General features: G+C 48.7%; 2 protein-coding genes across 8 annotated transcripts in view; both read left to right on the forward strand.

Annotated features, from left to right (window-relative positions):
- The first annotated feature begins 1,585 nt into the window (after positions 1-1,585).
- Positions 1,586-12,675, forward strand: LOC143016297 (gephyrin-like). Its single transcript, XM_076170559.1, has 24 exons — positions 1,586-1,693; positions 3,021-3,099; positions 3,185-3,242; positions 3,417-3,509; positions 3,622-3,716; positions 3,924-3,990; positions 4,141-4,437; positions 4,629-4,727; positions 4,878-5,015; positions 5,119-5,161; positions 5,394-5,531; positions 5,710-5,802; positions 5,911-5,966; positions 6,082-6,201; positions 6,322-6,380; positions 6,689-6,842; positions 7,261-7,382; positions 7,628-7,715; positions 7,838-7,911; positions 8,192-8,256; positions 8,363-8,466; positions 8,765-8,861; positions 8,957-9,095; positions 9,685-12,675. The coding sequence occupies exons 1-23, from the start codon at positions 1,630-1,632 to the stop codon at positions 9,088-9,090; spliced, it is 2,337 nt and encodes a 778-aa protein (XP_076026674.1). The 5' UTR covers positions 1,586-1,629; the 3' UTR covers positions 9,091-9,095; positions 9,685-12,675.
- A 491-nt stretch (positions 12,676-13,166) lies between these two features.
- LOC143016296 (protein PALS1-like) overlaps positions 13,167-20,319 on the forward strand; it is a 13,753-nt gene continuing 6,600 nt past the window's right edge. For all 7 annotated transcript variants that reach the window (XR_012965509.1, XR_012965510.1, XR_012965511.1 and 4 more), the window contains exons 1-5: positions 13,167-13,337; positions 18,069-18,362; positions 18,833-18,995; positions 19,187-19,287; positions 19,394-19,501. Coding sequence is in view for 1 of the 7 variants with exons in the window: in XM_076170558.1 (XP_076026673.1) it covers positions 18,168-18,362; positions 18,833-18,995; positions 19,187-19,287; positions 19,394-19,501 (567 nt within the window). In the remaining 6 variants the exon portion in view is untranslated. The remainder of the gene's footprint in view (positions 13,338-18,068; positions 18,363-18,832; positions 18,996-19,186; positions 19,288-19,393; positions 19,502-20,319) is intronic.

Here is a 20,319-nt window from a genome sequence, read left to right on the forward strand (position 1 = left end):
GTGGTCTTCATGTCTCTGTAGGTTGTGGACTTTTATGAGCCGTTTGGATCTCTCTCACACACACACACACACACACACACACACACACACACACACACACACACTGGTATGAGACTGAACTGGCTCCTGATGGATGACAGATTGAAGCTAGTTCAGGATGATATAAGGAGATTCTCTGTCCTCTAAGTTGTTTGTGTTTGTTTCTTTGTTTGTATGTAAACGCAGCATGAGGCTGAAACGCACCGATCAAGGAAGAAGCATCTCAATAAAGTTTTACTCTGGCAATTTGACACAATGTCGAGATTATTGTGGAAATCAAATGCAAGCTAGATCACATTTTAGTTATTTTTGTAATCTGGAGCCTTTTGTACACATTAACCCCTGACTTTGTGAACCATATGGACTGTAAACACAACCCATGACCTCGTGTGAAGCTCCTCCACATGTCAAACATGCTCCAGACAGGAAAGGTCCCTGGTCTGTAGTTCAGACCTCATTTCCCCTGGAAATCATCAACAGTGATTCCAAAAACTTCACAATCTTCTGATTTCTTTGATCATTGAGCCTGAATGAAGAGTTTACAGTGAAACATCTCCATGAAGCTTCTATCAGACCACCATGTGGTGCAGAGCCATAAAGGTCAGAGCTCTCTGAAGGCTGTAGGCTCACAGGACAAACAGCCCCAACACAAGGGCTGAGGGAGAGACAGGGACAAAGACAGATGGGGACAGGGACAGTCATGTTCATATTTGTGTTTCAGTCTCAGCTCTAAATGCATCAGAGTTCCATATCAGGTTTGACTTACAGAGAGATGGTGATGACATGAAGACATGAAGACAAGATGGTGGAAGCTGCAGAGACTAACAGGAACACAGACGGATGGACAGCAGGTAAGACTGAAGCTCAGGTGAGTTATGAATGTGTCTCCACTCTGAACTCAGCTCAGGTTGGGTGTGCTTGATGTTTAGAAGAAGCATCAACAGCTCCACAATATGAAACCCTTACAAAGATATAACAGGTCTGTAGGGTTAGAGGGGCCATGGAGCCTGAACTACAACCAGACAGCCACACTCATACCAAACTGACAGGGAGTGTGTGACACGAGTGTGTGACATGAGTGTGTGACATGGGTGTGTGACATGGGTGTGTGACAAGAGTGTGTGTCATGAGTGGTCTTAACTCCAGATGTTTGTTTGTATGTCATCAGTCCCCTGATGTGTTTTCTCCTGATGCTCTCTGTCACTCATTACTCCCTCCAGTACAGCCACACGTCCATCACATGTGATGTCACCCGGCTGTCTCTGTCCTGTTCTCATCCTGAGGGAGACTGTGTGTGTGTGTGTGTGTGTGTGTGTGTGTGTGTGTGTGTGTGTGTGTGTGTGTGTGCGTGTGTGTGTGCGTGTGTGCGTGTGTGACATGACTGAGTCTCAGTAGACTGAAATGACAGACACTTGAGAATTGTTAGTGACTCGGTCTAAACCGGTTAGGGGACATATAAGACCTGTGCAGGACACAAACACACACACACACACACACACACAAAAACACACAGCTGGAGGACGCGTGCGTGTGTGTGTGCCCGCGCGTGTGTGTGTGCGCGCCGTCTCAGTGCAGACAGAGGTTGTAAACATGGCGGCGGACGGGATGGTGCTCACCAACCACGACCATCAGACCCGAGTGGGCATCCTGACGGGTGAGACATGTGGACATGTGGACATGTTGATTGACATGTTGGACCTTCGTGTCCTTCGTGTTTTTGTGTCGCGTCACGTCGCGGCTCGTGCGCGCGTGCCGCTGTCACCGCTGCAGAGCTAAGCTAACGTGAAGCGGCATGCTAATGCCTCAGCGTTAGCTTAGCTGGCGGCTCGACAGGACGGAGGGATGCGAACAAGGTCAGCGGACATTTAGGATTCAGTGTGAAAAGATTTATTTGTGTAAAAGCAACGAGTGTCATGGCTGTTGAGCTTTGCTCTGTAGAGCTGCATGACAGGAGAACGAGGCGTTTCTATTCAGCGTCAAGACAGAGAGAAGTAGTAGTGACTGTCGGTGAATACTTTCAAAGTTAGGGTTTCTTCGTTAGATCTTCGTCGGCGAACAGTGTGTTTTTATGGGCATTCGCGCTTTTATTTTGAAGGGAAGATTACGAATTTCCGCTTTGGCTTTACTGTTTGTCACTACATTGACGCGGTGTATCGAGCAAACGTTAACGTTAAGCTACATTTTTGGCTTAATTACGTTTAAATTAGATTCACGTTAATGTTAAACACTGCGGATGTGTTTGATTTAAGGCGGGTTGAAGTGTCGTGACACATTTCATTCACCCGGGGTCGCTGTGTGTGTAACATGTAACATAGATGGACGCTCTGATTAAACGGTATGAAGCGTCCTGTTCTCCGTCCAGATGTTTGATGTGCAGCACCACAGCTGCTTCGCTCTTCAGCTCAGATGTGAGCGTCGTGCAGCGGGGTGACAGCAGCCCCGTGTCTCTGCTCAGGCGGCAGGGACGTGATGGCAATGCTAAGCTTAGGCTGACAAACCAGCGGCTAGATGGAAAATCTGCACAAGAACCAGAACCAGAACCTCTCACGGGTTCAGGTCCTCAGCTGCTCTGCTGCACGTGTGTGTGTGTATGTGTTCACATGCAGCTCAACCAGACCAGGTTCTGGTTCTGGTTCCCCTCAGCAGTTTGATTAAATGGACCCAGATTAGTTTCCCTCCAACATGTCTGTCAGCCTGATCCAGAGCTGCAGCACAGATTGGAGGGGTCCACTTCCTGTACATCCAGCAGCAAATCCATCTGATGAGCGTTCAAATAAACCAACTCTTAATTATGATCATTTCTCAGTGTGTTCCATGTCACACACACACATCAGGTCATCAGCACTGCAGTGTTGATATGTTGGTGCTGATAAATAGTGATGTCATCAGTCTGATAATCCATAATGAATAAACAGCTATCAGGGTGGAAACATAGTGATGATGTCATAACCCAACATAAGTGGAGCTGCTCTCTCCTCCAGTGAGTGACAGCTGCTACAGGAACCTGGCTGAGGACCGGAGTGGAGTCAACCTGAAGGACCTGGTCCATGACCCTTCACTGTGAGGCCACACACACACGCACACGCACACACACACACACACACACACGCACGCACACGCACACTAACCTGTGTGTCCCCTGCAGGCTTGGAGGAGTCATATCAGACTACAAGATTGTTCCGGATGAGATCGATGAAATCAAGGTGTGTGTGTGTGTGTTTTTGCATCATGTGTGAACAGTGTTAACCTCACACACATTACCAGTTACCTCGGTCCATGGGCAGGACACTAAACACCTGCGACCTCCTGGTTTCTGTGTTTCTTTGGCTCTCAGGTCTTCTGAGCTGTGATGCGTTTGTGTGTTCACATTTCTGTAGGAAACTCTTCTGGAGTGGTGCGACGAACAGGAGCTCAACCTCATCCTTACCACTGGAGGCACCGGCTTTGCACCACGAGATGTCACACCAGAGGTTCACACAGACACACACACACACACACACACACACACAGTTTAACAGTGTTGCTCTGTTATGTGTGAAGAAGAAGAAGGTTGTTTGTTTGAGTTCTCCCGCTGTGTTCCAGGCCACCAGAGAGGTGATTGAGCGGGAGGCTCCAGGGATGGCTCTGGCCATGCTGATGGGGTCCCTGAACGTCACGCCTCTGGGCATGCTGTCCAGGTAAACACAGGCGCCGGCTAGGGAAACAACATGTGGGACACAAGTTTGTGCTCATGGGTTCTGGTCGGGTTTCAAACTTCAGGCGATCAAAGCCCCTCCAACCTCTGTTCTCCATCTTCATTCTTTCATAAAATAACATTTACGTGGGAGCAGGAAGTCATTTACACGGACAGGAAGTCTAATCCTCTTGATGGTTTTGTTTCCCAGGCCTGTGTGCGGCATCCGTGGTAAAACTCTGATCATCAACCTGCCAGGGAGCAAGAAGGGGTCTCAGGTAGGGTCGGGTCCATTCACTCTGTCTGACCCGTCAGTACAGAAGACACCACACACACTCCAACATCACGCCATCTGACCAGCCTCACTACGATGCTGTGGTGTTGATAAGAGGAGGATACAGTGACCTGATGCTGCTCCTTTTCTCCAGGAGTGTTTCCAGTTCATTCTGCCCGCTCTGCCTCACGCCATCGACCTGCTCCGCGAGGCCACGGTCAGAGTGAAGTCCATACACGCCGCTCTGGAGCAGCTGCCGTCGCCGTCCGCTCTGCTGGCCAACGCGCACCTGGACACGGAGGACATCAACGCTCACACCATGGAGCGCGGCACCCAGTGCGAGGAAGAGGAGGACGAGGAAGACGAAAGGAGGAGAGGCAGACACATGCACAACCACCATCATCACCAGCATGGCTCCTCCCACATCACTGCGGCTGCCATCGCTGCAAAGGTAAAGGGAGGGTGCAGGAGCTTGTGTCCGTCTGACCGGCGTCAGTATGATCATGGAGTCCTCAGTGAGGTCCTCATGTTGGGATCAATGAAGTAATGAGGCGTTTCATTCATAAACAAAGGCTCCGTGTCATCACATTCATCTGTCTGTGCCCACGTGTGTGTGTGTGTGTGTGTGTGTGTTTCCATCAGATGAACCATGTTTTGGTCATGGCTAAGGGCGGTCCTTACGTGTCCAGCGTCCCCACACCCGACCCCCCCTCTCATTTTACCTGTAGCCATAACCATCAGGTGAGACACTCCTCATGTCATTGGTCACTTATTGTTCTCATCACATGACATCATCGATGGCCGACAGTGTGAGGAAGCAGGGGGCGAACAGACATGTACTTAAAATAAGGGTAACACTGTGTGTGTGTGTGTGTGTGTGTGTGTGTGTAGATCCCAGACTCGATCATTTCTCGAGGCGTTCAAGTGCTTCCTCGAGATTCTGCCTCTTTAAGCTCCACCCCTTCTGAATCGCCACGAGCAACACAGGCCACCTCCCGCCTGTCCACCGCCTCATGCCCAACACCCAAGGTACACACACACTCACACACTCACACACACACACGTTGGATATATTTGTCAACAGGAAACCCTTCATCTTGTTTGTGGACCTCCTGTCTGTTTGTCTCTGCAGGTTCAGTCCCGATGTGGGAGCAACGAGAACATCCTGAGAGCCAGTAAGTTCACCCTGACCTGCTGTGAACACACTGCACTCACCACACACACACCCACACACACACACACACCTTCTCTCTAATGCTGTGTGTGTGTGTGTGTGTGTGTGTGTGTGTGTGTGTGTGTGTGTGTGTGTGTGTGTGTGTGTGTGTGTGTGTGTGTGTGTGTGTGTGTGTGTGTGTGTGTGTGTGTGTGTGTGTGTGTGTGCTCGCTCGCTCGCTCGCTCGCTCACAGGCCACAGTGCAGTGGACATCAGCAAAGTGGCGCGGCGTCACCGCATGTCCCCGTTCCCTCTGACCTCCATGGACAAAGCCTTCATCACTGTTCTAGAGATGACGCCCATCCTGGGGATCGAAGTCATAAACTATAGAGGTGAACGTTTACAGAGCGAATTTATTAATGTGCACGCTCGGGTCATCTGACGAGAAATATGAGTTATGGCTGCAAAACGTTTGAATGAACTTGAATCTAAAGTGTCCCATGTTTACATTCACAGCTAGAGACTGATGGTTGAAGTGTTTGTTGTTGAAATCAGAACTCTTCCTTATAGATGGTTTGGGTCGAGTGTTGGCTCAGGACATCTACGCTAAAGACAACCTGCCTCCGTTCCCCGCCTCTGTCAAGGACGGCTACGCTGTACGAGGTGAGTGAGTCACACACACACACACACACACACACACACACACAGGTCACACGCTTCACTCTGTCCTGACGGCAGAACTTTGATGAGCGTGATGTCACTGTGCCGCAGCTGCTGACGGCCCGGGAGATCGGTTCATCATGGGAGAGTCTCAGGCCGGACAGCAGGTGAGGAGACTGAACTGCTGTACGCTCATCAGACTGATCTACTATAGAATCACTACCAGACTTCAAGCACTACTGATACTGTTGATGCTTTGTGTGTGTGTGTGTGTTTGCTCAGCCCACTCACACGGTGATGCCAGGTCAGGTGATGAGGGTCACCACTGGAGCCCCGATCCCTTGTGGTGCCGACGCTGTGGTCCAGGTTGAGGACACGGAGCTGCTGAGGGAGTCGGAGGATGTAAGCACGCTCTCTCTGTAACACCACCTCCTGTGTTTGTGCTGTTAAAGACCAAACCGTCGGCCCTGTGTGTGTGTCAGTGTGCGTCCTGACCGGCTGGTGTCTGCTGTTGTGTTCCAGGGCACAGAGGAGCTGGAGGTCAGGATCATGGTCCAGGCCCGGCCCGGGCAGGACATCAGGTGAGACGACAGCTCACAGGAGAAACGGTGAACAAACGGCCACAGGATGGCGATAACTCATAAAGAGTTCATCCTCATCATCACATGACAAAGTTGTGGTGTGCCATGTTTCAGACCTTCATCATCATCATCATCATCATCATCATCACCTCTTTGTTCTGTCCTATCAATGATGTCATGAACTGAGGAAGAATCCAGTAAACATGTCAATCTGTCCTGAGGTCAACTGGACCAGAACCTTCAGTTAGACAAGCCGTCGTCTTGGTAACTGTGCTGTAATCTGTGTGTGTGTGTGTGTCTTTGCTCAGGCCCATAGGCCACGACATCAGGCGAGGGGAGTGTGTGTTGGCCAAAGGGACTCACATGGGCCCGTCAGAGATCGGCCTGCTGGCCACTGTGGGAGTGACAGAGGTCAGCGTCCACAAGTTCCCTGTGGTGGCCGTCATGTCTACTGGCAACGAGGTGCGCACGCACGCACTCTCACTCACTCACTCACTCACTCACTCACTCACTCACTCACTCACTCACGCACGCACGCACGCACGCACGCACGCACGCACGCACGCACGCACGCACGCACGCACGCACGCACGCACGCACGCACGCACGCACGCACGCACGCACGCACGCACGCACGCACTCACTCACTCACATAGTAATAATAATAAAAGTGAAGTTTGTTTTGGAAAATGGTGATAAATATCCCAAAGGTTTTGAAAAAGTCATTGGTATTGTCAAGGTATTGTCATAGGAACAGAGACGGTGACCGTTGCTAGGAGACGTTATCTTTTTGCTGTGCCTGTTTTCGCCTGATTACGCTTAGCTAAAGTTTGTGTGTGTGTCTTTGTGTGTCTGTGTGTGTGTGTGTGTGCGCGTGTAGCTGTTGAACCCAGAGGATGACCTCCATCCTGGGAAGATCCGTGACTCTAACCGCTCCACCCTGCTGGCCACCATCCAGGAGCACGGCTACCCGACCATCAACCTGGGCATCGTAGGAGACAAGTAGGGACCTGAGGAGCTTCAGCCTCTCTCTCTCCTCCCAGACGCTCCTTTAGCTCACTCAGCTGTTTGATGTTAGATGAAGCATTTCTCATCACGTGCTTTCACTTACTGACAGAACAGGAAATGTGCGTCCGGTGTTTGAGTGTTGTTCCCCCCGGGCTGAACAGGTTAAATGGAGCTTAGGTGTCTTGTGTAGTGTCACTGTGAATCTTCAACTGGTTAGTTTGGTGTTCGTGCTCTTCCAGCCCTGACGACCTCCTGTCCGCTCTCCACGAGGGAATCAGTCGCGCTGACGTCATCATCACCTCGGGAGGCGTGTCTATGGGAGAGAAGGTAACCTCTGACCTGTGAGCTGTGACGCGTGATGAAGCAGCCACATCCTCAGCCTCCTGTTTATCATGAAGGTTATCGTGTCTGTTTGTCTTTGAGCTTCTCTGTGTCTGTGTCTCTGTCAGGACTACCTGAAGCAGGTGCTGGATATCGATCTGCACGCTCAGATCCACTTTGGGCGGGTCTTTATGAAGCCAGGGTAAGACTCTTATCATCATCTTCATCATCATCATCATCTTCGTCTCTTAAAGCAGCGACGGTCTGTCAGGTCTGCTCATGGTGACGCCGGCTGCAGATCTACAGGGCGGAGCCACCTTCAGGAAGTCCTGTTCTGTCACCATAGCAACCTCACAGCCATCACTGCCTGTCGTACTCCTGCTTAATGTAGTGCTGCTGCTTCTTCTTCTACCTTCACTCTGCTGTGGGAGTGAGAAGCAGCAGTAAGGTCACTGTGACTCCTCTCTGACTCTGTCCTTCAGTCTGCCTACCACCTTTGCCACTGCCGACATTGATGGAGCACGGAAACTCATCTTTGCTCTGCCAGGTACCGCTGTCTGATCTTCATTCGTACATCATCATCATCATCATAATTGTACTCTCTCTCTGATGCGAGTTGTGGTTGCCGTAGTAACCTTGTCTTTGGTTGACAGGTAACCCAGTGTCAGCAGTGGTGACATGCAACCTGTTTGTGATTCCTGCTCTGAGGAAGATGCAGGGCATTCTGGACCCCAGACCAACCATCATCAAAGCTAGGGTAACACACACACACACACACACACACACACACACACACACACACACACACACACACACACACACACACACACACACACACACACACACACACACACACACACACACACACAGCTAATGGTGTATTGAGTGTTGACGGTCTTCAACTAGAAGTAACGTGTGTGCGGTGTGTGTGTGTGTGTGTGTGTGTGTGTGTGTGTGTGTGTGTGTGTGTGTGTGTGTGTGTGTGTGTGTGTGTGTGTGTGTGTGTGTGTGTGTGTGTGTGTGTGTGTGTGTGTGTGTGTGTGTGTGTCTCTCAGCTGTCCTGTGATGTTAAGCTGGACCCCAGACCTGAGTATCACCGCTGTATCCTCACATGGCATCACCAGGAGCCGCTGCCCTGGGCACAAAGCACAGGTACACACACACACACATATATACACACACACACCCACACATACGTGTATCACATGATGTGCTGTGATATATAAACCCTCTCTCCCATTACCCAGGTAACCAGGTATCCAGTAGACTGATGTCTATGCGCAGTGCCAACGGTCTCCTGATGTTGCCTCCTAAGACTGAGCAGTATGTGGAGCTGCATAAGGGAGAGGTGGTGGACGTCATGGTGATAGGACGACTATAATGCAGGTCAGTCACACACACACACACACACACACACACACACTTTAATGTACAATTAGGCACAAAGCACAATATGATTCTAGTAATCAGAGTGTGAGCAGTCACATCTGGCTGAAACACATCTGGCTGAAACACATCTGGAGGCCCTGTGGCGTTTACATGGCTGCTTTATTTATATGATCCAATTACTTCTCTGATGACTTGAATGACTTATAATTGTATAGTATGTGAGTTACAGCATCTGTTTCATGTAGGACTGTACTTGACATTGACCCACTCACACACTGATGGCAGTTTCACATCCTGTAAGGAGGCAATCGCACATCTGGAGCAGTTAGAGGCTCAGTGTGTTGGAATCAAACCAGCAACCTTCCCATCTGAGCCAGACAGCTGCTACTGAGCCTGAGTAAACAGGAAGTGCTCCCCACTTTTTGCTTTCTTGTCACTATATGATGGTCATTGTTGCTCCTCTTCATCAGTGGTGGAGGTGGCTGCTGCTCTTCATCTCCATGATGCTGATGAAGGTGAATGAAGGACTGTGGTATTTTGTTGGCCTCAGGTTTGACTCACTTCTTCTCCTGCTTGTTTCTTCCAGACGACAGCGTCACTTACTCCCAATTACTAAGACTTCCTGTCTGAAGAGGATCTGGACGGGGTACAGGAAGTGATGCGTGTCTACCTGGTCACCCTTAGCTGTGACGTCATATGCAACAGCCAGCTGGAGATCTGAGGAGAGATCTGAGGAGAGATCTGAGGAGAGATCTTAGGAGGGATCTGAGGAGAGATCACTGTACTCAAAGAAAATGTGAAAAAAGTCTATAAACTGAGATTTGTTCTGGAAAATACTTATTATCTCTATACTGATTATTATGATTATTATTAATAACAATATTCTTAATTCATATTATATTTATTAATGATTATTATTATGGTTCTGATTGAATATTATCATCTTAGTAGAGATCATCACCTCCGCTCTCCTCCTCATTTGATTTGTGTGTTTAACATTTTCTGTGTTAGATATAGAGACCTGAAGACTCTGCCCCCTTCATCATCCTATTCCCTCCTTCATTGTCCTCTCTTCCCTCCTTCATCACCCCCTCTCCCCTCACCATCCTCTCTTCCCACCTGCCTCCTTCATCACCCCCTCTCCCCTCCTCACCATCCTCTCTTCCCTCCTCCCTCCTTCATCATCTCCTCTTCCCTCTCCCCTCCTTCACCATCCTCTATTCCCTCCTTCACATCCTCTCTTCCCTCTCCCCTTCTTTACCATCCTCTCTTCCCTCCTTCACATCCTCTCTTCCCTCTCCCCTTCTTTACCATCCTCTCTTCCCTCCTTCACCCTCCTCTCTTCCCTCCTCCCTCCTTCACCATCCCCTCTTCCCTCTTCCCTTCATCACCCCCTCTTCCCTCCTTCATTTCCCTGTCTTCTCTCCTCTCCTGCTGTCCTCTCTTCCTCCGTCCCTGATATAGAACCTAAAGGTATCACTGTGTCCCCCCCTCCCCGCCCCCCCCCCCCACAGACCACAGAGTGATCAAACATCCACAGCTGCACATTAATACACATAGACATTCCTTGATGAGCATAGAGCCAAACAGCGGTCGCCCTCTGTTTGCAGTTTCTCATGCAAGCATATGAATGTGGACGAGTGGGTGTAGGGAGCTGTGTTACAGGAGTGAGAGCAGAGTGCTTTATGTCACATTCAGGTACTTGCAAAGAAGAAAACTGGTAAAGAAAGCATCCCAGTGTTCATGAGCTCCAACCAATGCAGGTCAGGCTATGACAGTTACAATGTATTGGATCTGTACTGTATATTTAACTCACCACTGCTCTTTCATACAAAGCCCTGTTTGATATGTACCCCACTAGAAAAAGACCTCTGCCAGAGTCAGGCTGAGCTCATAAACAATCTGTACGTCCCCAGCATTCACTCCACTGGAATCTTTACCTCCTATTATTCCTATCGGCGTGCTCGGTGCAAAACAAACCCACGAGGTCAGAGGTCTGATGCTGCATCATCACATTATGGTACGAAGCAACGCTCCTAAGGATGACATGACTGCTGCTCTCATAGATGTCAGATGGTGCTGCTGAGCTTTTTAAACGCGTTACCATATCAGCACTGATTTAATGATATTTATTTCATGTTTCCAGCAAACTAGCACAAACACACATGAAGCATCCGGGACAAAGTGAAGGTTGCTGCCATAATCATCATCATCTCATATCAGAGCCCACACTCAATCAGGGACGTCAATGTTCCCACCACGTGTACATGTATGTGGCTGACGTGATCAGAATAGGATCCAGATAGATGAGGCTTTGAAATCATCACATGTAAACAGCTGAGGCACACTTGGAATGGTTTTATATCTGTTTTGAAGACGCTTTGGAGGAGTTAACATCTGCATTTTGACGTGGCTTAACCTGATGCAGATTTCCAGATCCTGCAGACGCATGAGATGACCGAGTGTCAGCGTGTCAGCGTGTCAGCCAACTTACTGATACTGCACCAAACTGTTTACATCCACTTCTTCACCCTCACATGTCAATCATTGTGTTGCCAATAACATTTCCTATTATCTTACACATGCCATGTATTGAGCACAATTAGTGCCTGTGAATTTGAAGGCATCATCCTGATGCCAACAGTCTTCCTCTGCCCCTCTTTCCTCATACTCCTCTTCATCTTGCTGCTCTTCCTCCACACATACTCAGAGGAGTGTGTCTTTCTCTGTCTTTCTCTTTGGGCAGGTTTGAGTCCAGATGATGTAGCACTTGCATGGGGTCCTGGTTCACCTTGATGTTTTTATAGCAACTAATTAATAATGAATTTATTTGATTGATTAATTGATAAACGTTTTGTCCAGCCCCATGTCCTAAACTTTACAGAAGCCAAGAGAGGACGTGCAATGTCATTTTTACTATTTTCCAAAGAACAGAATAATATTCTCTAAACAAAGTTTTGTTTTCTGGAGAACTTAGAGATGGAACATCTCCTTATGGATGACACACACACACACACCCTCATGTAGGCGCCGAGGCGTTAAGATACTTCAGCCTGCGTCAGGCCCTGATTGGACAGAACTGTGATGTGCTGATCAATAGATTCCTGCTCTTCTGCCACTGATTAAGGATGAAAATGATCCGCCCACATCCAGAGCTCAAGAAAATAAGATTGTTGAGCATTATCACCAGGAAACAACTTCTATTTTCTTGAGATCTTGAGAAAGTTATCTCGGGAAAACACTTAAAGGTCCTATTGCACGACGTCACTTGGCTTCTTTAAACATGATCACAAACAGGCAGACGTGAAGAAACTGTGTGTTTGTTCAACATCTGTCAGTTTGTGTTCACAGTAAATCCTCTTTGACATGAATGCAGCATCAGACCCGATCCTGACACCTGACCAAGGAGGATCAATCAACCAATCACTCAGATGGATTCCTCTGAGTAAGAAGCTGGTTATTGATCAACTGCCTTTGTACTGAGTGATTAGTAACTCTTGACTGAACTCAGTGTCAGACTGCACACACCAGAAACTATGACCAGCACTTGTACAGTAATGAAGCAATGACACAGCATTCTACTGTATAAATATAATGAAGAGAATGTTTTTATGTAATGATATTATTGAAGATGAAGATGAATTAATGAAAAATAAAAAGAATTCTTCTGTACCCTCTGCTGCCATGTTGCTTCTTTTCAGATCTGTTCCACCTGGTTTGTTAACATGTTGATATAAACATGTTATAGAAGCTAAGGATCAGGCAGAAAGAAGCTTTCACAAGACAACATGTTAACAAGTGTCATCAAACTCGACTAAATTAGAATATAAACCTCCATATTTAGTATATTTGTGTTTCAGTCAATGTTTGAATAGTTTGTTGTTTAACTACATTAGTATTGTTGGTGTTACATTCATATCATCGCTGATACTAGAACTCCCCTGAGGCGTCCACCTGCCAACTACACCTAATGTAACAGTGTCTGTGATTGGCTCAGACGAAATTCCTTCCATCCCCGCTACCAATCAGCTGGGTCGTGTCATATGGTCGGTGGCTCGTTGGCCCCGCCCCTGCATGGTCGCAGTGACAGACAGAGGGCTCGGTCAGGTCCGCAGTTTGGGCTGAGAGATCCTAACTGCTCATCAGAACAACACAAACACCACACTACTGCTACTGGGATTAGACGCAGCCGAACTCCTGCCAGGAGGTTCTGTGGTCCCGTGGTTCCGGCCGGAGCCCGTGAGTGTGTGTTTATGTGTGTGTGTGTGTGTGTGTGTGTGTGTGTGTGTGAGTGTGTGAGTAACTGCTTCACTTCACAGCGGAGCCGCTTTGTTTGCAACAAGTGCTACAAGGAGCAGCTAGCTAGCAGCTAACCGCTAATATTAGCATGTAACGTTAATGGAGAAGAGTTTATAAGTGTCGGGTTAGAATGAGTAAGAGACGGAAGATGGCTGAGCGCTAGAGTGACGCCTCTGCTACCAAACTACAGACCTGTTGATTCACTTACGAGTGGAGCTGAAGAACACAAACACTGAGCTGTGTTTCTTAGCTAGCTGTCACTCAGACTCACGTCACAGCTCACTGAGGGGAAACTAATGTGTGTTTCTGTCTAACTGTCACCGTGAGTGTGTGTGTGTGTGTGTGTGTGTGTGTGTGTGTGTGTGTGTGTGTGTGTGTGTGTGTTACTGCTTGATTGTACTCATGTAAGTAAGGCAGTGTGTTGTGAAGTGTGTGTGTGTGTGTTTACTCTGCCTACGTGATGCTTGGGTCACACACACACACACACACACACACACACACACACACACACCCACACAGAGGTTAGTAACAACATGGAGGCAGAGTCAGATGAGTCTGCTGTCACACTGATGAACATAAACAGGAAGTTTGTAATCAGGATAATAACTGAAGTGTAAAGTAAAGTAAGAGTGTGGGAGTGATGCATGATGAAGAGTATCATCATCATCATCATCTGTGCTGCAGCTTAAAGAGAGGCTATTGTGTGTGTCTGTGTGACGTCATGTCACGCCTCAGGCTGTCACTGTGAGAGGTGTGTGTGTGTGTGTGTCTGTGTATGTATATCTTTCTGTGTGTGTGCATCTCTGTGTGTGTGCATCTCTGTGTGTGTGCATCTCTGTGTGTGTGTCTGTGTGTGTGTATCTGTGTGTGTGTGTCTGTGTGTGTGTGTCTGTCTGTGTGTGTGTGTGTATATCTTTCAGTGTGTGTGTATCTGTGTGTGTGTGTCTGTGTGTCTCTCTGTGTGTGTGTGTGTATCTGTGTGTGTGTGTGTGTGTGTGTATATCTTTCTGTGTGTGTGTATCTCTGTGTGTGTGTCTGTGTGTGTCTCTCTGTGTGTGTGTGTCTCTCTCTTTCTCTGTGTGTGTGTGTGTGTGGTCCTCCGGTTGCTGCCTGGTCTTCCCATCCTGATTAACCCGTTGTTGTTCCAACACCAGTGGCTGTTTGCCTTTGGTTGCTGTCAGAAAAGTGGAGTTTACAGATCCACATGATGTTGTGATGAAGAACGCAGACACACGTAGAGACGAAGGGCTGGGGAGCGTGTGGTTTGTGTGTGTGTGGTGTGTGTGTATCTCTACTGATCCGTGTCCCTTTTCCCTGCTTCATGCTAAATGCTGCTGCTTAAACAGCCTGGACCTGCTGACACACTTTATTATTGAGTGATGTATTAGAGGGCCTTTGGGTTTGACACTAAACTAACCTGATGACACTGATGTCTCCTCTCCTCTCCTCTCCTCTCCTCTCCTCTCCTCTCCTCTCCTCTCCTCTCCTCTGTGACACTCTGTCTGCTCCTCCACCTTAACGCCTCCTCCAGCAGAGGCTCCTCTCCCACACACAGCTCATTACAGCCCAGTGTGGAGCTTCATGTGCACAAACAAGCGCTCCTGTTCCCATTAATTGAGTCCACATTCCTGTGCCGGTGCTTGTTGCAGGGCTGGGATCATAACACTGTAGAAACATCTCTGTCATGTCTCTGATGTCACACTGCTGCTCTGGGTAGGAAAGGAGGAGACACAGCTGGGACACAGCTGGAGTCACAGGCAGTCCCATAGCAAACAGGTGTAGAGACAAGCAACATGTTCTGATGAAGAGAGGGTGCAGCCTTCATTTTGTTCTGTCATTTTGAAATGCTCAGGAATTTTTGGTCAATGAGGGCAAAACAGCAGCATAACAACGTCCATATCTGATATCTTACCTGAGTGCTTGTGACATCAGCAGACATCAGTCCCTCCCTGCTGAGTCTCTCTCAGTGAAGCCACTCTGGTCATTGTAAACAAACTGTGCCATGAGCTGTGTCTCCTGTGTGTACTCTGTGAATTGGCCCTGCTAATGAAGCGTAACTCCACGCTGACCTTTAGACAGGCTCCACTGCGCTGTATGAGGTCACATTGCCATGGCGACAGGGTCAAGGATGGATTTTAAGACACAAACACCCAGACTGAGTGAGTGGAGCAGAGAGGTGAGGACGGGAGCGTTGGGATACAGGCCAGCAGAACAACACAACCTCCTCTGTTCTCTGGAATGTTTCTCTCTCATTCACTTTCTCTCTCTCTCTCTCTCTCTCTCTCTCTCTCGCTCTCCCTCTCCCTCTCCCAATCAGTGTGTGACCTGATTTGGACCCATGGGTGGGCTGCAGGACAAAGTTATGGTCAGCACAAAAGAAAGTTTTATGGCTTAAGATATGAAGATATGAGTTCATATGCCAGAGCAGATGGTTGTGATGATGTAAATATGTAGGCTGCTTCCTCTGGCTGCTTCCTTTGGCTGCTTCCTCTGGCTGCTTCCTTGGCTGCTATCTTTCCTCTCTACTCCCTGCATGCTCACCTCCATTCTCTCAGCTCCTCTCTCTTTAAAAGCCAGCCATGAACCTATGTGTGTCTAAACGTGATAAAGGTGTGCAGAGGAGCTTCAGAGGTCTTAAGTGTTCATGGATCCATCAGGGCCGTGACTCAAACATCAGCAGAATGATACAAAAGTTACAACCACACAGTGTTCAGCTCATGTACAGGTCCAAGTACCGGACAGGGATGTCTAGCATTCCAGTGCTCTTAGTCTCACAGGGACCCCCACACACACACACACATGATCCCTGCTCAGGAGGACACACACACACACACACGTCTGCTCTGTCTCACAGCGATGGTTTATCATGTCAGAATGGACAGGGGAAGTGATCCAGGGCAGGAAGTCTCCCCGTGTTTGCTCCGGGTGTCTCCAGATATGAAACCCACCTGATGTCTCCTCAGAGGATCAGAGGATCAGAGGAGCACTCAGACCTTTCTGCTGCTTCTTCTCATGCATCCATCACACAGGACAGAGAGTGGAGTAGTGTGTGTGTGTGTGTGTGTGTGTGTGTCTCTCTCCCTCTGTGTTACTGAGTGGTACTGAACATCTGAAGAAGTCAGTGTGTTCTTAAGAATCCCAAGAATCTGAGCTGACTCGTGTGTGTGTGTGTGTGTGTGTGTGTGAGCAGGATCTGGCTCTGCTGGTCAGAAAGTTAAATGAGTGTGAGTTGAGTCTTGCATGTTCCTGCAGCTCTCTCTCATGTTCTCAGATGTTGCATCACCGCTGCTCATCATGAGGGTGAGGTGATAGAAGCTGTAGTCGTTCCAGTGGTTGTTTCTCTGAAGGTTTGACATGAGGACCTTCTTTCTCCACATTGGGATGATTCATGGTCTCGTGTTTGGTAACTCCAGTTGCCTGCCACTTCAGGCAGCAGCGTGCAGCAGCGTGAGTGTCGACGGCCATGCTGCTGTTTTGCTAGCAGCCGGGGGGAGGAGGGGGGAGGGTTCCAAGGTTACCTGTGAGCAAACGCACAACTTACATGTACTGTGATAATGCAGGGTTACTGTGTTTAGTTAGCAGAAACACACGCACACACACACACACACACACACACACACACATATATATGCCCAGACGTACTCTCCCCTCCCCCACCAGTGGAATTTAGCTCCCAGGACTGTCTGGCATTCTTCACTGCTGCATTATGGGACCTCTAGTGTGTGTGTGTGTGTGTGTGTGTGTTTGTCTCTCCACAGTCCTGCTGGTTGGTGATAACATATCAAACTGCTGTTATTGTTACTGTGTCACTGAGAGATAAGAATCCATCCATCTCTCTCTATTTATTTATACCTCCCTCCCTCCCTCTCTCTTTCTCTCTCTTTCTCTCTCTTTCTTTTTCTCTTTCTCTCCCTCTCGCTCTCTGTCTCTCTCTCTCTCTCTCTCTCTCCCTCCCTCTCGCTCCCCCCTTCTCTCCATCCCTCTCCTCTCTCGTTCTCTCTCTCTCTCTCTCTCTGTATGTGGGAGGGGGGGTGCTCTTGGCTGCTGTTGCCATGGTTATGGATGTAGAGTGGGGGTGTGTGTCAGCAGTGTGGTCTCCTCCCAGCTGGAGCAGCGTCTCTACCTTCACATTCACATGAACCTGATTCTCTGATTGACACTCAGAGTCCAATCAGTGTAAAATTACAAATATGTCCTCTGAGTAACAGACTCCTCCTTCACTGATTGACCTTTGACCCACAGTCACTGGGCCTGTTTGACACTTAACCACTGAGTTTGTGACTCACGTGAAACCAAGTGGTTCAGCGGGTCGCTCTGTAAACCAGTCGCAAACTGTAAACTCTCTGTTTACCTGTTAAACAGCCAGTCAGCCTCACTCTGGGTCAGTAAACCAGTTAGTCCAGTTGTTACACCGCTTATTAAATCAAGCATTCAGCCAATGAGGAAGCAGACGAGCGTTGTGTAGCTTTAGATTTGAGCTGCGATCATCAGGCGACGCTTCAGTGTTGATGTGATGGAGGTGTGAGTGTGAGAGTGTGTGAGTGTTTGCTTTAGTTATAAACACATGTATGGCTGCTCCTGCTCTTGTAAATGTTCTGGAGTGTGTGTTGAGTGTGGTGATTGATCAGGACATTGATCAGTGACCCTCTCCCCTGCTGTCTGTCTCCACAGGTATCATGGCCACGCCCTTCACTCTGCTACCCTCCCACATTATCCCTGCTCTCTATCTGTATCTGTAAACACACGGGCGGCTCTCGGTCTGCATGAGGGATGACAACTTCCCATCTGAACGGCCATGTTGCTGGGGAGGGAGGAGGAGGAGGCGGAGGAGGAGGAGGAGGAGGTGAAGAGGAGCTGAGAGGACAGCAGCACCGGGAGATGGCTGTGGACTGTCCTGGAGAGCTGGGGAGTCGCACGCTTCCGGTCAGACGGTCGGCACAGCTGGAGAGGATACGACAACACCAGGTGTGTGTGTGTGTGTGTGTGTGTGTGTGTGTGTGTGTGTGTGTGTGTGTGTGTGTGTGTGTGTGTGTGTGTGTGTGTGTGTGTGTGTGTGTGTGTGTGTGTGTGTGTGTGTGTGTGTGTGTGTGTGTGTGTGTGTGTGTGTGTGTGTGTAACACGGTTAAGGCCAGGACAGGTACTCCGCACCAAACACGCCACGCTCCTGTAAACGTCCATCAAGCCCGACCACGACAGGAAACACCAGGCGCACACACACACACACACACACACACACACACACACACACACACACACACACACACACACACACACACACACACACACACAGACACACAGACAGAAGAATTCACACAATCAAGGACCACTCAATGTGACTGAGGCCAGAGAACAGCAGCCATGTTTCTGCATCATTAATCACCATCACACAATTGTGTATTGTTATCTCTGTGTGTGTGTGTGTGTGTGTGTGTCAGGAGGACCTTCGTCGTCGTAGAGAGGAGGAGGATCGGCAGCTGGACCTGAACGCCTCGCTGAGACTGAGGAAGCTGTCCCAGAATCCACACATAGGGATCGACAACCCAACCTTCCAACAGGACACGGCACTGCAGCCTGCCACAGCCAGCCACACACTCCTCGGTACACACACACACACACACACACACACACACACACACACACACACACACACACACACATACACACATACACACATACACACACACACACACACACACACACACACATACACACACACACACACATATACACGCACACACACACACACACATCTCATCCTGATGCCCGTTTCTTCTGTTCTGGTGCTGCAGAGTTTGAGGAGCTGCTACTGTCCCTGAAGCAGGTCCAGGGCTGTCTGTCAGACCAGCAGAGTCAGAGTGACGTGGATCTGGTTCTGTCACTGCTGAACAAGGTAACAGAGAGAGAACATGGAGCCGCTCGCTCAGTGTGTCATCCTCCTCTTTATGGAGGCCGTGTGTGTTAGTGTGACGCTCACACCCCTGTCCTCTCTGGTCTAGTCGGACTTCCAGTCGGCACTGAAGATCCACAATGCTGTGGCCACCAGCATGCACAGACCCTCTCCTCCTTACCCACACACACACCAGGCACTCCAGCTGGCAATGGAGGTGAGCAATACAGAGTGTGAGCCTCCTTTAGACTTCATGAGGACCAGGAGGACTTCAGAGGGAGGAGCTCTTTGTTCTTCTTTGTTTTCTCTTCTCTTGGCTCATCTTTATCCTGAGGCTTTTGTGTGTGTTGTTCTATATGAACATATATATATATACATATATGTCAAGTTCAGCTCCATTATGCACCGATGAGTTCAGTTGTGATTAGAGTCGGGATGTGGAACAGAAGAGACGAAGAAACATCAGGTCATCATGTCTTCATGTCTTCATGTCCTCATGTCTTCATGTCCTCACGTCTTCATGTCTTCACGTCTTCATGTCTTCATGTCTTCATGTCTTCATGTCTTCATGTCTTCATGTCCTCATGTCTTCATGTCTTCATGTCTTCATGTCATCATGTCTTCATGTCTTCATGTCCTCACGTCTTCATGTCTTCAGGTCTTCATGTCTTCATGTCCTCATGTCTTCATGTCCTCATATCCTCATGTCTTCATGTCCTCATGTCTTCATGTCTTCATGTCATCATGTCTTCATGTCTTCATATCCTCATGTCTTCATGTCTTCATGTCCTCATGTCCTCATGTCTTCATGTCTTCATGTCTTCATGTCATCATGTCTTCATGTCCTCACGTCTTCAGGTCTTCATGTCTTCATGTCTTCATGTCTTCATATCCTCATGTCTTCATGTCTTCATGTCCTCATGTCTTCATGTCTTCATGTCTTCATGTCATCATGTCTTCATGTCTTCATGTCTTCATGTCCTCACGTCTTCAGGTCATCATGTCTTCATGTCATCACGTCTTCATGTCTTCATG

The sequence above is a fragment of the Genypterus blacodes genome, unplaced genomic scaffold (genome assembly GCF_046128005.1).
Source record: "Genypterus blacodes isolate CSIRO-AG114 ecotype Tasmania unplaced genomic scaffold, CSIRO-AGI_Gbla_v1 ptg000224l_1, whole genome shotgun sequence".
Lineage (NCBI taxonomy): Eukaryota > Metazoa > Chordata > Actinopteri > Ophidiiformes > Ophidiidae > Genypterus > Genypterus blacodes.

What these genes read in the sequence shown, in the direction of transcription:
- LOC143016297 (XM_076170559.1), top strand. Translation starts at nt 1,630, where the DNA reads ATGGCGGCGGACGGGATGGTGCTCACCAACCACGACCATCAGACCCGA. An exon ending in CGAGAACATCCTGAGAGCCA is followed by an intron (nt 5,162 to 5,393) that starts GTAAGTTCACCC and finishes GCTCGCTCACAG; the next exon opens with GCCACAGTGCAGTGGACATC. An exon ending in AGTCTCAGGCCGGACAGCAG is followed by an intron (nt 5,967 to 6,081) that starts GTGAGGAGACTG and finishes GTGTTTGCTCAG; the next exon opens with CCCACTCACACGGTGATGCC.